The sequence below is a fragment of the Panthera uncia genome, chromosome F1 (assembly GCF_023721935.1).
Source record: "Panthera uncia isolate 11264 chromosome F1, Puncia_PCG_1.0, whole genome shotgun sequence".
Classification (NCBI taxonomy): domain Eukaryota; kingdom Metazoa; phylum Chordata; class Mammalia; order Carnivora; family Felidae; genus Panthera; species Panthera uncia.
In genome coordinates this window covers 20,912,487-20,926,822 of record NC_064813.1, presented here as the reverse complement: position 1 = coordinate 20,926,822, position 14,336 = coordinate 20,912,487, and the positions used below count along the sequence as shown (strand labels likewise).

Below are 14,336 nucleotides of genomic sequence, written 5' to 3'. Positions count from 1 at the left end.
GCCCGACGCGGGGCTCGAACTCACGGACCGCGAGATCGTGACCCGCGTCGGGCTCTGGGCTGATGGCTCAGAGCCTGGAGCCTGTTTCCGATTCTGTGTCTCCCTCTCTCTCTGCCCCTCCCCCGTTCATGCTCTGTCTCTCTCTGTCCCAAAAATAAATAAAAAACGTTAAAAAAAAAAAAATTAAAAAAAAAAAAAAAAAAGCAGTTAGCCCAAGGCAAACACAATAACTGGCTATTACTTTAAGCTGTTGAAATCCTATTTCTCAAGCCCATTTGATCATGGAACTCTTATTTTGTGTAAAGAACATCTGTTAATATCTTGCAAAACTATGTTGTTTGCAACACAAGTAGGAAACACTACTTCCTGTCAGTTTATTTGGAAGGGTGGAAATACGGTGTTTAGTTATGTGCCACAGCTGGGAATTGGCGCACATAATGATTTGTCTCTCAGGTGTTATCTTGGATATAAAAGAGGAAGAGGGACACTACCAGTTTTATGATGAGAGGGAGCAAACCAAACGGAATATGAGAGAAATGGTCTGTTTTTGTAATCTTTTAGCTAAGATTTTAAAAAGCACTATTTATGAAGCCAAAGAAAGATATTTGTGATATCATTTTACTTTATCGTATTAGGGGAAAATCACTGCAGTGTAAAAAAAATACTGCCCCTAATATGTTTTTAAAACTTTTGTGTTTACCTCTGATGAAATACACATATTAATGTGGTTTTAATGATTGACAGATGCATGTGTAGGTAGCCTCTCTATATTTTAATTATTGCTTTTTAAGTTACCCATTGTATTTACTTTTTTTTAATTGTATATGTTTTTTATTTTAGAGAGAAAGTGAGAGCAGGGGAGAGGGAGAGAGAGAGAGTGAGAGAGAGAGAGAGGCGGGGGGTGGGGGGAATCTCAAGCAAGCTCCACACTCAGTGCAGAGCCCAACGTGGGGCTCCATCCCATGACCCTGGGATCATGACCTGAACCAAAATCAAGAGGCAGATGCTCAACCCACTGAGCCACGCAGGCACCCCTTAAGTCATCCATTTTAAACCCTTTCAATTTTATGGCCATGCCACTTACTGAAGTAACAACATGACCCTATGCAGAAGGCTTAGACCCTGTGGGCCTGTCTTAGAATCCAGACTGTCACTGTGTGAAACTGGACCCCTTGGGTTTTAGTTTCCTTATCTTTAAAATGACACTGATAACACCTTTTTTGGTAAGAGTATTATGGGGATGATAAATATCATATATGAAATTTCTAATACATTATAGACCCTCAAAATAAATGAAGCTGTTTTTAGGAGAAATAAAAGTACCCAAATAATGAATTTCAGCTCTTATTAAAATATTTAAAAACTAATATAAGAAAAGACTCACAAACATTCACATAAAACATTCACATATGTAATTTTTAAACAATAAGAATTTCAGAGGAATAAATATTAAAATCACATTTGATAATATATGTATTTTTCAGTGTTATAATTCTTAGGTTCCAGTTTCTGTGATGGATAGAAATTTAGAATCTTGGCTGGTAGAAAAATACCTTGTCACTACAATCCATACATACTTGATAAGAAAGGAGAATTAACCTAAAGATAATTATTTAAAGAATAATTTCTTTATTCTCCTTGCTGGCCTATTTATTCACCTTAGACATAGCAAGACTTTTTCTTTTTTTTAACTTGGCCCACATTTTCATTTAGTTATATGACCTTATTCTTGTCTAAACCACTCCCCCCATAGCCTTTTTTTTTTTTAAGCATATTTGGTTTTTTGTTTGTTTGTTTGTTTAAGGTCATTCATTCACACCCTCTCTCATTCAACAGTTCTGGGCGGTACAAATCACCTTGCTGTAAACTCTGTTCTGCTTCTTTCATAAACACACTAATATATGTTTGTAGCATTCGCTTGTTATTCAGTATTTTAGGGATGAGAAATTTTAATAAATATGAGAGAAGAAAACACATGACTCTGTGTTAACTGTAGAAACTTAGAAGGATAATAATATTTTCTTAAGTAACTAAACCAAAGTCTAATTTAGAACTGTTTTCGATTCACACGGAATAATCAAGGCTAATTGTCTCATCGGTGCTTTTCAGCTTTTAATGATGATGAGGATTGTGGATTTAATGGGACAGTAAGAAGTTAAAGATCTGCCTAACTTTTGGATCTCTTGCTCTTACGAAACATAACAATAAAATTCACTATATAGTCAGTATCATTCTTACTTAGAAATATATGGAGGAAACTAACATTCAATGGGTTCCCATCATGTGCTGAACATTTTCCTGAATAATAAGTATTAACTACATTTTCAGGTGATTCTAGAAACACAGGTTGGTCTGACCCTCTAGTTTTGATTGTTGCCTCTGTGAAAAGGCTTGCCAAGTGGAATTTCAATGCTTCCTCAGAGATCATAATCACTCTGTTCTTTCTTGAGCATAATCACTCTGTTCTTCTTAACAGTCCACGTGTGAAGGCAAGGGAACAGAACTAAACAATTACAGGTTATTTCATTCAGCTCAGATCACTTCGGTTCTGATCACATTCCTTTTTCCTGGGAAGTGAATGTGGAGCACCACACATAAATGTGAAGAGTAGCATGTTACCATTTTATTCATAAAACAAATGATTTCTAGACCCTGCTACCTTTCAGATCCTCTGTCACCTCATTTCACTCCCCTCTGATACTGTAGCCACACCAGGCTTCTTGCTGTTCTGCAAACATACCAAGTCAGATTCTGCCTTAGGGACACTGCTCTGGCTCTTTCCTCTCCCTAGAAAAAAAATATCCCTCCAAATCGTCAGCTGGTCAGTTCTGGTCTTCTTCTCAAAGAGGTCTCTCTCATTTATCCACCTGAAGTTACTCCCTATTATATTACCCTCTATCATTTTCTACATTGCATTTATCACTACCCGAACTATTTATCAGTCACGTGCTCTGTTAGAACAGAGTTTGCATCTTGTTTAGCACCTGAAATACAGCCCAAATATTAGCAGACAGTACACGTTTGCTGAATGTATTGGCTGGATTATTTCCTTGGACGCCCATCAGGGAGATGCAGTGCGGGATCCATTCACTCTACCACCCCCCCCCCGCCCCGTTCTGTACTGTAGAGATGGATGTATTTCATCCTTCATTTATAGATGTCATCTACCTCACATGTCTGTTATGACTTAAAACCAGATAATGTATGAGAAAATGTTTTTAAGCCAGTAAAGACCTAGGTAATGTGAGGTAAAGCTGTTAAAGGGGTACACAGCTTAGAATTAATGCCAGGGCCTGAGCTAAGTACTTTCCATGCATTGTCTCACTTCATCTTCACAGCACCTTTATTTGATTCTTTTACCTGATGGTACAGATACGGAAACTAGGAGTTAAAGACAATAATTAATTGGCAGCTGCTAAAGCTGGACTCCTGCCCAGCTCTGTTTGTCTCCAAAGCCTGAGGACCTAACCCTATAAAACTTTATTCACAAACGTACCTTAAAAATATTTTGGGGGCACCTGGGGGGGCTTAGTCGGTTGAGCATCAACTCTTGGTTTCGGCTCAGGTCATGATCTCATGGTTCGTGAGCTCGAGCCCCAGATTGGGCTCTGCACTGACAGATCAGAGTCTGCTTGGGATCCTCTCACTCCCTCTCTCTCTACCCCGCCCCCATGCACTCTCTCTTTTTCCCCTCTCTCAAAATAAATACTATTTTTAAAATGCATTTTTTTATGTTCTAAATAATGTGAAATGGCCATTTAATTTATTCTTTTCTTTCTTCCCTTTTTAAAGATCCTGATGAATTTGAGCAAATATATGAGCCTCTGGATGTCAAAAGTAAAAAGATTCATGTAGTGGACAGTGGCCTCACATTTAACCTGCCATACCCCTTGATCCTGAGACCTCAGAGAGGAGTCGATCTCATTATCTCCTTTGACTTTTCTGCACGACCAAGTGACTCTAGTCCTCCATTCAAGGTAAGGAGAATTTATACAACATTCCATTATCTAACATGTTAATTTGCATGCCTTGTAGATATTTTAGTCCTCTTCACTCCAATTTCTTATCCCTTTAGCCTACTTTCTACATTATGATGAGTAATATTTTAAAAACACAGATGTGATTTAATCACTTCCATTCTTAAAGAAATTTGTAAAATTTAAAAATTTTTAAAAGAAATTTGTAAATGATTTCACATGACCCACATTAAAGTTCACAGTCTTCAACAGAACAAGAATGATGCAATGTATCTGACGTTCAAGGAAATGAGGCTGAAAGTTGGATGTTAGCAAGTAAAAGATAATTAAAACCATGCCAGGGGAATATATACTCTCAAGAAGAGGACATAAAATAGTATCTTGAAAATTTAACAACAACTATCAGGGAAAAATAATGAAAATTAAGGAATTGTACAGTGGTATGAAAACCAGTTGAAGATCTTTAACAACAAGGAAATCTTCAGTGAACTGGACAAAGGCAATTTCAATAAGGTTGTGAGGGGAGAAATCATACTGCATTGATTTGAAGGAGGAGTGCAAGATAGGAAAATGGAGACAACTCTATAGACTGCCCAGGGAAGAAGGAGATGTACTATATCCGCAAGAGGATGTGGGGAACAGGAAAACTATGTGTGTATGTGAACAGGTGGGTTGTTAATAGAAGAGATTTGAGTGTATTTAAATGCTGATGCCTGGGAGTCATTAATGAAGATGTTATTGGAGAGTGGAGAGATGACATATATGATAAAGTCAGAGTCACAGTCCTGGAAACTTACAGGGGTGAGGAGTACAAAGCAGATTTAAAAAAAATACAGTTGGAAAGTAGTATAGAAATGTCCATATTGGGGCAAGAGGGTAGGATTTTTCACTGTTAGGCATGGAGAGGGGAAGATAGGAGAGTACTTATCTGATGACTTCTCACTCTTGTAGGAATTAGAAGTCAATGTTATCTTTTGAGAGTGAAAGGGTAGAGGTGGTGGAACCAGGGTCATGTGGAGAATAAAAGTCTGCCTCTGAAGAAATGAGAAAAAGTTCAGAACAGGCAACATAGATTGCTCAGCAACACTGTGATATTACCCAAGCGAGATCATGAATATTATTCCCTCCACCTGGAACACCTCAAACTTTCTCTAGATGCATCTCAAATGTTATCTTTCTTGACCTCCACAGATCTAGTTTCAGTACAAAGGACTTAGTATATTCTTCTAACATGGCAATTTTCATGGTGTATTGTCTGTATTTGTTTACATATATATCTCTTCCACTGTCTGTGAACTCCTTGGGAACTAGAACACTATTTTGAATGTATGTTTTGTTTTAATCATTTGGTTCTAATTGTATTATAAGTGCCAGCCAAAGTGTAAGTAGGTCATTTTTTCGTTGGTGAATGAAGGAAATGGTATAACAGATATGGAGTTATTATCCCCATTTCATAGATTAAGAAATGGAAATTCATAGAAAGTAAGTGAAATAGTCCATGATCTCCCAACCAGGAAGTCAGTGATAACCTGAGTCCTCTGGTATCTGCTTTCCTTTCTGTTATACTATGACTAAACTGCTCTCAAGACTAATAGTGGCTGTCATAATAGCTCCTTAATATATATAAAGCCTCATATTTTAAAAATGCTTTCACATTTAATTTTTTTAGAGGCAGTTAGTGGTATTCTGACAAGGAAACAAGTATTGATGAGATAAGCAATTTCATCATATCCTCACATTAAATAAGATAATGGGTAAACAGAACATAGTCCAGGACCTGGGTAGGAAAGTGCTAGTTAAGAAGTGGTCAAGCTGAAGGTGCCTGGTGGTTAATCATCCAATCCTTGATTTCGGCTCAGGTCATGATCTCCCAGTTCGTAAGATTGAGCCCGCATGGAGCTCTGCACTGACAGCACAGAGCCTGCTTGGGATTCTCTCTCTCCCTCTCTTTCTCTGCCCCTCCTTCACTTGTGGTCTCTCTATATCTCTCTTTCTCTCTCAAAATAAATAAAATTAAAATAAAATAAAATAAAATAAAATAGACAATGAGTAAACAGAACATAGCTCAGGACATGGCTAGGAAAGTGCTAGTTAAGAAGTGGTCAAGCTGGGGGCTCCTGGGTGGCTCCATCAGTTAAGCATCCAACTCTTGATTTCTACTCAGGTCATGATTTCATGGTTTGTGAGATCAAGCCTCACACTGGGCTCTGAATTAACAGTGCGGAGCCTGCTTGGGATTCTCTCTCTCCCCCTCTCTCCTTGCCCCTCGCCCACTCATGCTCTCTGTCTCTCTCAAAATAAATAAATAAAACTTTTTTTTTTAATGCCTTTAAAAAAAAAAGAAGAAGAAGCCGTTAAGCTGGACCAGCTTCCAAGGCTCCAGAATGACAATCTAATGCTCTTTGTCCTTCACTAGCTGCCTCCTCCGTATACATTGTAGATGTACATTTTTCTGTGCTGGGTGCTGTGTGCAGCAATTAATGATAAAGCGTGGTTCTTGATTTCCATAACATTTTAGCTTTCTTGGGGGAAAGGCTTTACATGCGAGAGTCATTTGGAAGGAAATTAAGAAACTTACTGTTAAAGAGTTATTTTGATTTATATGAGCATGGGTGTTATGGGAGATCCGTGTAAGAATAGATTGGTATGTCCTGGGGTAGATGAGCAGGGAAATAAATAGACCAGGATGAAAATGGCACAGAGATGGCAGTGAGCACATCTGAGGAAGTGGAGTGATCTGATTCGAAGTGATAGATATTAAGCTCCCATTAGGAAGGCTTTAGGGGAGACTCTAAAACTGGATGATAGGAAATAGAGAATCAGTGAAGGCTTTGCAGCCAGCAAACAGCCTCATGAAATTGGAATTTTAGGATGATTAATCTGACAGTGGAAAGTAGGACGGATTGAAGAAAGAAGAGCAAAAGATTAAAATTAAGAGGGATTTAATGTAATCCAAGCCTAGGATAATGAAGTACTGTACAGGGCAGGTGACTGAGAAAGCCAAGAGGAAGATCTGATGACCTACGAGCAGCTATGGGGGAGTGAATTTCAGTGGATGACTGTAAGAGGATAGCTTGGAAACTAGTTCTGGACATGGAAGAAACTGTATTATTCATTTCACCAGGGGGGCTGGAAAATGTCAAAGCCATAATTTTATATATGAATCATAGCTCTGCCACCTCATGAGTTAATATGGGGAAGAAGGTTTGCACCTTCTTTGGTTATCACTTTGTACCTCTAAAAAGAACTTGTACTTTGTTGTAGTTTTTAAATGTACTTGACTCATTGTTTCTAATTAAGAAGAATGTATACTTATTATTTAAAAATTTGGATATTTGGAATATATATTAAGTGCTTCTTGTACACAGACAACAGCTGCTGATATTTTGCAATTTTCTTCACGTGTGTGTGTGTGTGTGTGTGTGTGTGTGTGTGTCTGTGTGTGAACACCAGGATAATATAGTCTTGCATTTTGCTTCTTTCTACCTAAAATTATAATGTGAGCATTTTCCCATGCCATTAAATAATTTTTAATGTTTATTTATTTTGAGAGAGAGAGAGAGAGAGAGAGAGAGAGAGAGAGAGGCAGAGAGAGAAGGAGAGACAGAATCCCAAGCAAGCTCTACACTTAGCACAGAGCCCAACATGGGGCTCAGTCTCATGACCATGAGATCATGACCTGAGCCAAAATCAGGAATTGGACACTTAACTGACTGAGCCACCCAGGCACTCCCCCATTAAATTTTTTTTAACATAATAATAAACACAGCATGCCGGGCACGTGGGTGGCTCAGTCAGTTAAGCGTCCTACATCAGCTCAGGTCATGATCTCATGGCTCATGAGTTCAAGCCCCACATTGGGCTCTGTGCTGATGGCTCAGAGCCTGGAGCCTGCTTCGGATTCTGTGTCTCCCTCTCTCTCTGTTCCTCCCCTGCTTGCACTCTGACTCTGTCTCTCTCTCTCTCTCTCTCTCTCAGAAATAAATAAAAGTTTAAAAATTTTAAAAAATTATAAACACAGCATGGTATCTCTATATGTAAGTGAATATGCAACAATTTTTAACAAGGCTCTATTTTCAACTTTCAGATTATTGCTCTTTTGTCACTTTCTCTGTGATCATCCTTGCACATGAATCTTTAACCATACTTTTTATTAATTGCTTAGGTTGGCTTCTTAGATAGGTATTAGTTTAGGACTTTTAATAAATATTTTTGGTTTGCTTTCCCAAAAGGCTGCACCAATTGACATTACTATATAAGATTGTATATGTGAGTCCTTATTTTACATGGCTCTTCCGGCTGAAAAAATATTGAAAACAAAGTTAAAAAAATTTACAATATGACAGAAAGAAAAAGAAGCACATTTTCCTCCAACTTTTCCCTTTGCTTGTGAGTGTAAATAGTTTGTTATGGTTATTTATATTCGTGTTTTTAAACTACTTTTAATTGGATTATTAGTATTGCTGCTGTTCATTAGTATTTTATATCTTAAAGATATTAAAATTTGTCTTATTTTTGCAAATATGATCTAATGAGTATTTGTGTTGGAATTTTTATTTCTGATGATTTAACATTTTAAATATTTATGTAGTCACTTCTCTCACTGGTTTTATTCTTGAAATTCATATTAACAAAATCAGTTACATATAGACTGATATTTTTCTTTTTTTCAAATTTTTTAAAATGTTTTTTCTATTTTTGAGAGACAGAGACAGAGTATGAGCTGGGGCTGGGGTGGGCAGGGGGGACAGAGAGAGAGGGCGACACAGGATCTGAAACAGGCTCCAGGCTCTGAGCTGTCAGCAGAGAGCCTGATGCAGGGCTTGAACTCACGAACTGCAAGATCATGACCTGAGCTGAAGTCAGCACTTAACTGACTGAGCCACGCAGCCACCCCGGTATTTTTCTTTGTATAATATTCTCTTAAAATATTCTAACTCATTAATATTTTTCAATATATGAGGTGCATAATAACACAATCCCTCAAAGATATTATTTGCAATGCTTCCTTTATCACGTACTACAGAATGCCTAGATCTGTTTTGTATGTATCTATTGTATTCCATTGGTTCATCTGACAATCTGGTAATTCTTCTCTCAGTACCACACTGTATTTTAATAACTGTAGCTTTATTATGTATTTACTATCTTAGAGCCTACAATCCCTCCATCTATATAGATTTACAAATTCTGTAGACATTTCCAGCTATGCATTCTCATAGATGTGCTATAGAAATTTTGTCAATTCCTTTCATCTCACCTCTCTCCCCAATATGTATGTATTTCCTTTTATTATTGGTTTAGTATAGCATAAAACCCATTACTCTGGAAATAAGGATTTATATTTTCAAAGACTTACTATAAAGGAAGTTACACACTATTGTTTATAATGTTTTCCTCCAGAAATTTTCTTTTTTTGAGTTGAAATATAAATGCCATTTGTAATAAAAGAACAGAACAAAGATGCTGGGCCAAAAAATAAAACCATAAACCTTATTTCACAATTATTGATAGAAGCATTTCATAAGTATAGTTAAAACTCAGATTTTGTCAGGGAGATATGAATGATAGATATCATGGCTTTTGATGGAGGCGATCACAGTTTTTATCGTATCTATGTTGTAACTGGCCTTGAAAACTGATGATGTCAATGTCAATAATACTGGAAGGTTTTTATGTTTTCTTTTGTTGTTTTTTTTGTTTTAGATTTGTAGGCACACACCCTAATAGTAGGCTGGATATAAAGAGCCTCATGATTCTAAATAATATTCTTACTGATTTGAAAAAATCAGTTCTATGTTTCATTTTGTCAAGAGTCTTTTTGTTAACTCTATAATAACTTAGATATATACCATACAAATTTATTTCACCATTAGGGTCCATTCAAGGAGAATTCTAATAGCGTTTGTCTTTAATGTTGGTCATGAAAATAAGCCAGGGGTGTTTTCACATTCAAGTCTGCGAAATGAACAGACTGATTTTAGGAAAAACATTTTTAAGAAAGCTTTGGCTCTTTTAAGGAGCAAGCAAAGAATATAGGAGAATTCAGAGTTTACTAGAAATTTTTTTTAACCTTACTAAATTTTATGGAGAATAATAGAATAGTTATTATGCCGTAAATAATGTTATTTTATATCATGTTACCATATATTGGACATAAGTCTAACTCAGTTTTTCAGTGCCCTTTTAAATGCGTAATGAGCAGAACCCAGAGCAGTGGGTTCATTTTCCTAAAAATAAAAGGAAAGAAGAACAGAGAAAGGAAAGGAGGCAAGGAGGGAAGGAGAAAAAGAGGAGAGAAGAAAGGAAAGTCTGAAATGAACAAGTTTTCACCAATGGTAAAAGTAATTTATCTAAATTAGCTTTATCTTGTTATATTTCACTCAAGGTCAAAATTCCATCAAACTGACAAAAAAACAGAGAATTGTATTTTTCCACACTAACCTGATTTATTTGTTAACATTGTGGCATGATCCTTGTGTGAAAACCTCTGCATATGATTTATTCATGACTTTGTTTTGGGTCACACCATCATGGCCAAGCCAGTCCAAGTGTTAGCTTGCTGGGCATCGATCTACTGTGGCCAATAAAGGGAACTACCCATTATTAAACATAGCATTTACAGATTTACCTCAAATATTAGTTTCCTAGGGCTGCCATCACAAATTATCACCGATGTAGGTATCTCAGGGCCACATTTCCTCCAAAGGCTCTATGGCTAGAATTCATCCTTGCTTTTTCCAGCTTCTGCCAGCTCCAGGCTTTCCTTGCCTTGTTGCTGCATAACTCCAATCTCAGCTCTGTCTTCATATGGGCTCTCCTATATGTGTGTGTGTCTTCTTATAAGGATCTTTGTCTCTTATGAAGACATTTGTCATTGGATTTATGCCCCAGCCAGATAACCCACGATGATCTCATCTTGAGACCCTCAGCTTAATTACATTTGCAAAAACCCCTCTTCCAAATAAGGTTACATTCACAGGTTCTGGGGCAGGGTGGGAGGTTAGAGCGCATGGACTTCTGTTTTGGAGGGCCACCATTCAACCCACTACACCTGTATTTGTCATTAAGGATCAGATGCCTATTGATGAGCAGATATGCCCAACATTAATTTCTCCACGTATTTTTGTGAAGTTATAGTAACGTCTTGGTGAAGAACTAAAGAGAACTGTAAAGTGCTATGTAAATACTCTACGTTATTAAATATACAAAATTATTTTCACACCCATTGCATTATAAAGCTCTTGGATCCTAATACCAGCATGCTTTTTATTGGAAGCGATGATGATCATAACCAGAAAATAGTGAATTCTAAACTGTAGATTCTATCCATTGTATCTTTTTTTTATTGTTTTAATGTTTATTAATTTTTGAGGGGGGGGGAAGGGTCACACAGAGAGGGAGACAGAATCCAAAGTAGGCTGGGTTCAAACTCGGGAACAGCAAGATCATGACCTGAGCTAAAGTTGGCCACTTAACCGACTGAGCCACCCAGGCACCCCTATCTATTGTATCTTATGTTACTTGCTTCGTTCATTTTTTTTAAGATTCAATTTATGTTCATATTTATACTCCATACCTCTTCCCAATCTAAAAATGGATTGTAAATATTGAGAAACATCATAGAAAGTACATATCCTAGGTTTGGGCAGAGAAAATGCTCGTTTCCTCTAGAGAAAAGCTAATTTAGTAGATACAAATATATATTTATACATTTAAAAATACATATAAATATATATTTATCCACATGTAAAAATAAATAAAATGTCACATATATGCCATTCACACTATAGTTTGTATATATTTCTATTTTATTTAGGCTGTTTTTCTTATCCTTCACAATGTTTTTGTGCTCAAAAATGAGTACTTCTTACAAAGTGTTGCTTTGAAGGGTACTCACAAATTTTTGTCTCCACAGAAAATCATTTTAGTAGTATGTAAATTTGCCATGAATTAGTCTATGGAAATCAGAAGTGTGAGGTGTCCAACAACCAAAATGCATACTTGTGGTAGAAAACAGTTCAGGCAGAGTGCCATAATTTGCAAAGCAGCAATGTTCTTGCTCATGGCATTCTTCTAAAATACTCTTTTCTAACTCGTCTGCTCTACTCATAGACTGTGTCATTGTTTCTCAGTCTTGACAGAGAAACGAGACATCAGGGAGGAGGTAGTTTTTCCATCCTGTAATCACCATCTCTACAGTCATCGGATTTTAACGTTTTCCACAGCAGGATCATATCAGGAAAGGGAAAGTTTCAATCGCTTCCTGATTCCAGCATAAAATATCTAACTAAAAATAGCTTGGTCTTTTACCTCACACAGTTCCTTTTCCTCTTGTGAAGAGGAAACTATCCACACATAGTTAGTCATCCTGAGTCATGTTTGTAAACACTAGAAAGCTCTTTTTTTTGCCTCGTTCTCACGCAAATGATCCACAGTATGAACTTTTGGTTTTATTTTGGTGTTGAATAATCTTGAATGAATAATTGTGAAAGTGCCAGACAAGAACTAAACTGAATAATTCAATGGAACAGGGAGCAAAAAGGGGCTAGTGATAAAAGTTTCATCAAATTTCAAACCAGAATTTATATGTATATCTGTATATATATTTCAGTAAAATATAATCATATTTTGCCTAGTAGTTTATGAAATAACTGCTTTAATATACATTATATCCTTTGTTCCCCCCAATTTTTATTTCTTGTAAATAACTTAAAATTATTCAACTTAAACTTAAAATTCCCAACATTCCAGAAGCATCAAGAGTACTGAAAGGTTCAATGTATACTTTTATGTAAATTTAAGGTACTATTTTAAATATAAACACAAATATCAGAGTGCCTGGGTGGCTTAGTGGGTTAAATGTCTGAGTTCAACTCAGGTCATGATCTCATGGTTTGTGAGCTCAAGCCCCACATTGGGCTCTGTGCTGACAGCTCAGAGCCTGGAGCCTGCTTTAGATTCTGTCTCCCTCTCTCTCTGCCCCTCCCCCACTCTTGTTCGCTCTCCACCTCTCTCTTTCTCTCTCTCTTTCTCTCAAAAACTAATAAATATTTTTAAAAATAAAATTACAATTAAAAAAATATATATATATATATACAAATACAAATATTTAAACTATAAGTTATACTGTTAAATATAAATTACTGAGTTTTTTTTAATACATTACCTCATTTCATCATCACAGCAATCCTGAGGAAAATAATAGTATTAAACTTTACACACAGTGGTAGAAAATAAGTTGCTGAGAAATAAGAAACAGAAGGAATAGAAGTGAAATGGGTTTGAGAGTCTACTATTTCAGGGATAGTGAACAACCTGGTCCCTGTCTGGTTGGTTGGTTGGTTGGTTGGTTGGTTCTTATGCTTCCCATTAGGGGAATATCAGTACATACTTCAACCCATAAAATAATTTCATCCCTGTTAACTTGTGGTGGCTCAGCAGTTTGACTCAGACCACCCAGGTAGCAAATCAAGGTGTCTCTGTTTGAGGTTGGCCTTTCAGGCTGCACAGCCCACACATGAAGCCATCCATCACATTCGCTGCCTCTATCATATTGCACTATAATATCTGTTATTCCTCTTTCCCATTGATTTATAATCTTCAAGGATTCAAAGACAGCCTTTGACTTATGCCTAGAACAAAACAGGGGTCTGATAATAATGGTTGAATGAATTAATGTATGCTCTGAAGAAATAGTCCACATACACTGCAAATCTCATGGTGAAGACTCTGTAGCGTTTACGACAGTTTTAAACCCAAGGAATTACTTGGTCACTATCTCTTACCCACCAGGCTATAAATCCCATAACAACAAGAGTTTCATTCACTGTGATGTTCCCACCTCCTAGCATGGAGCTTTGATTTGCAACTGATGACTATCATCGAATCAATTGATGTGATTGATGACACAGAGTAGTTAAAATAACTTAAGATTGCAGTGATCAATTCCCTAATACCTCACCTCTATAAGAATTTCTCTAATACTGTACCTATCTCTCTTTCTTTTTCCTCTTTTCTTTCCTCACTTTTCCCCTTCCACCTCTTTCCTCTCTTTATTGGCATTTATTTATCAAACATTTGTATAGCAAATCATAAGTGTCAGACACTGTTCTAAATGCTGTACAGAGATTATTTTATTCGAATGGCAATCAGGAGATATGTATTATTATTATTACCTTCCTTATTTTACATTTGAGGATATTGAGTATGGAGACACTAAGAAACATGCCCATAGGCTCAGAGCTTGTGCTTTAACTCAGGCAATCAGGCCCTAGAGTCTGTGCTTTTACCACTGAGAGTCTGCTTCTTATTTTTCCCACTCCCCCTGAAACTGTATATAAATATAAATAGGCTCAG

At 36.7% G+C, this 14,336-nt stretch overlaps 1 protein-coding gene across 2 annotated transcripts in view; it reads left to right on the top strand.

Annotated features, from left to right (window-relative positions):
- PLA2G4A (phospholipase A2 group IVA) overlaps positions 1-14,336 on the top strand; it is a 162,507-nt gene that overhangs the window by 133,770 nt on the left and 14,401 nt on the right. For both annotated transcript variants that reach the window (XM_049634056.1, XM_049634055.1), the window contains one exon: positions 3,793-3,977. In XM_049634056.1, the coding sequence (XP_049490013.1) occupies positions 3,793-3,977 (185 nt within the window). The remainder of the gene's footprint in view (positions 1-3,792; positions 3,978-14,336) is intronic.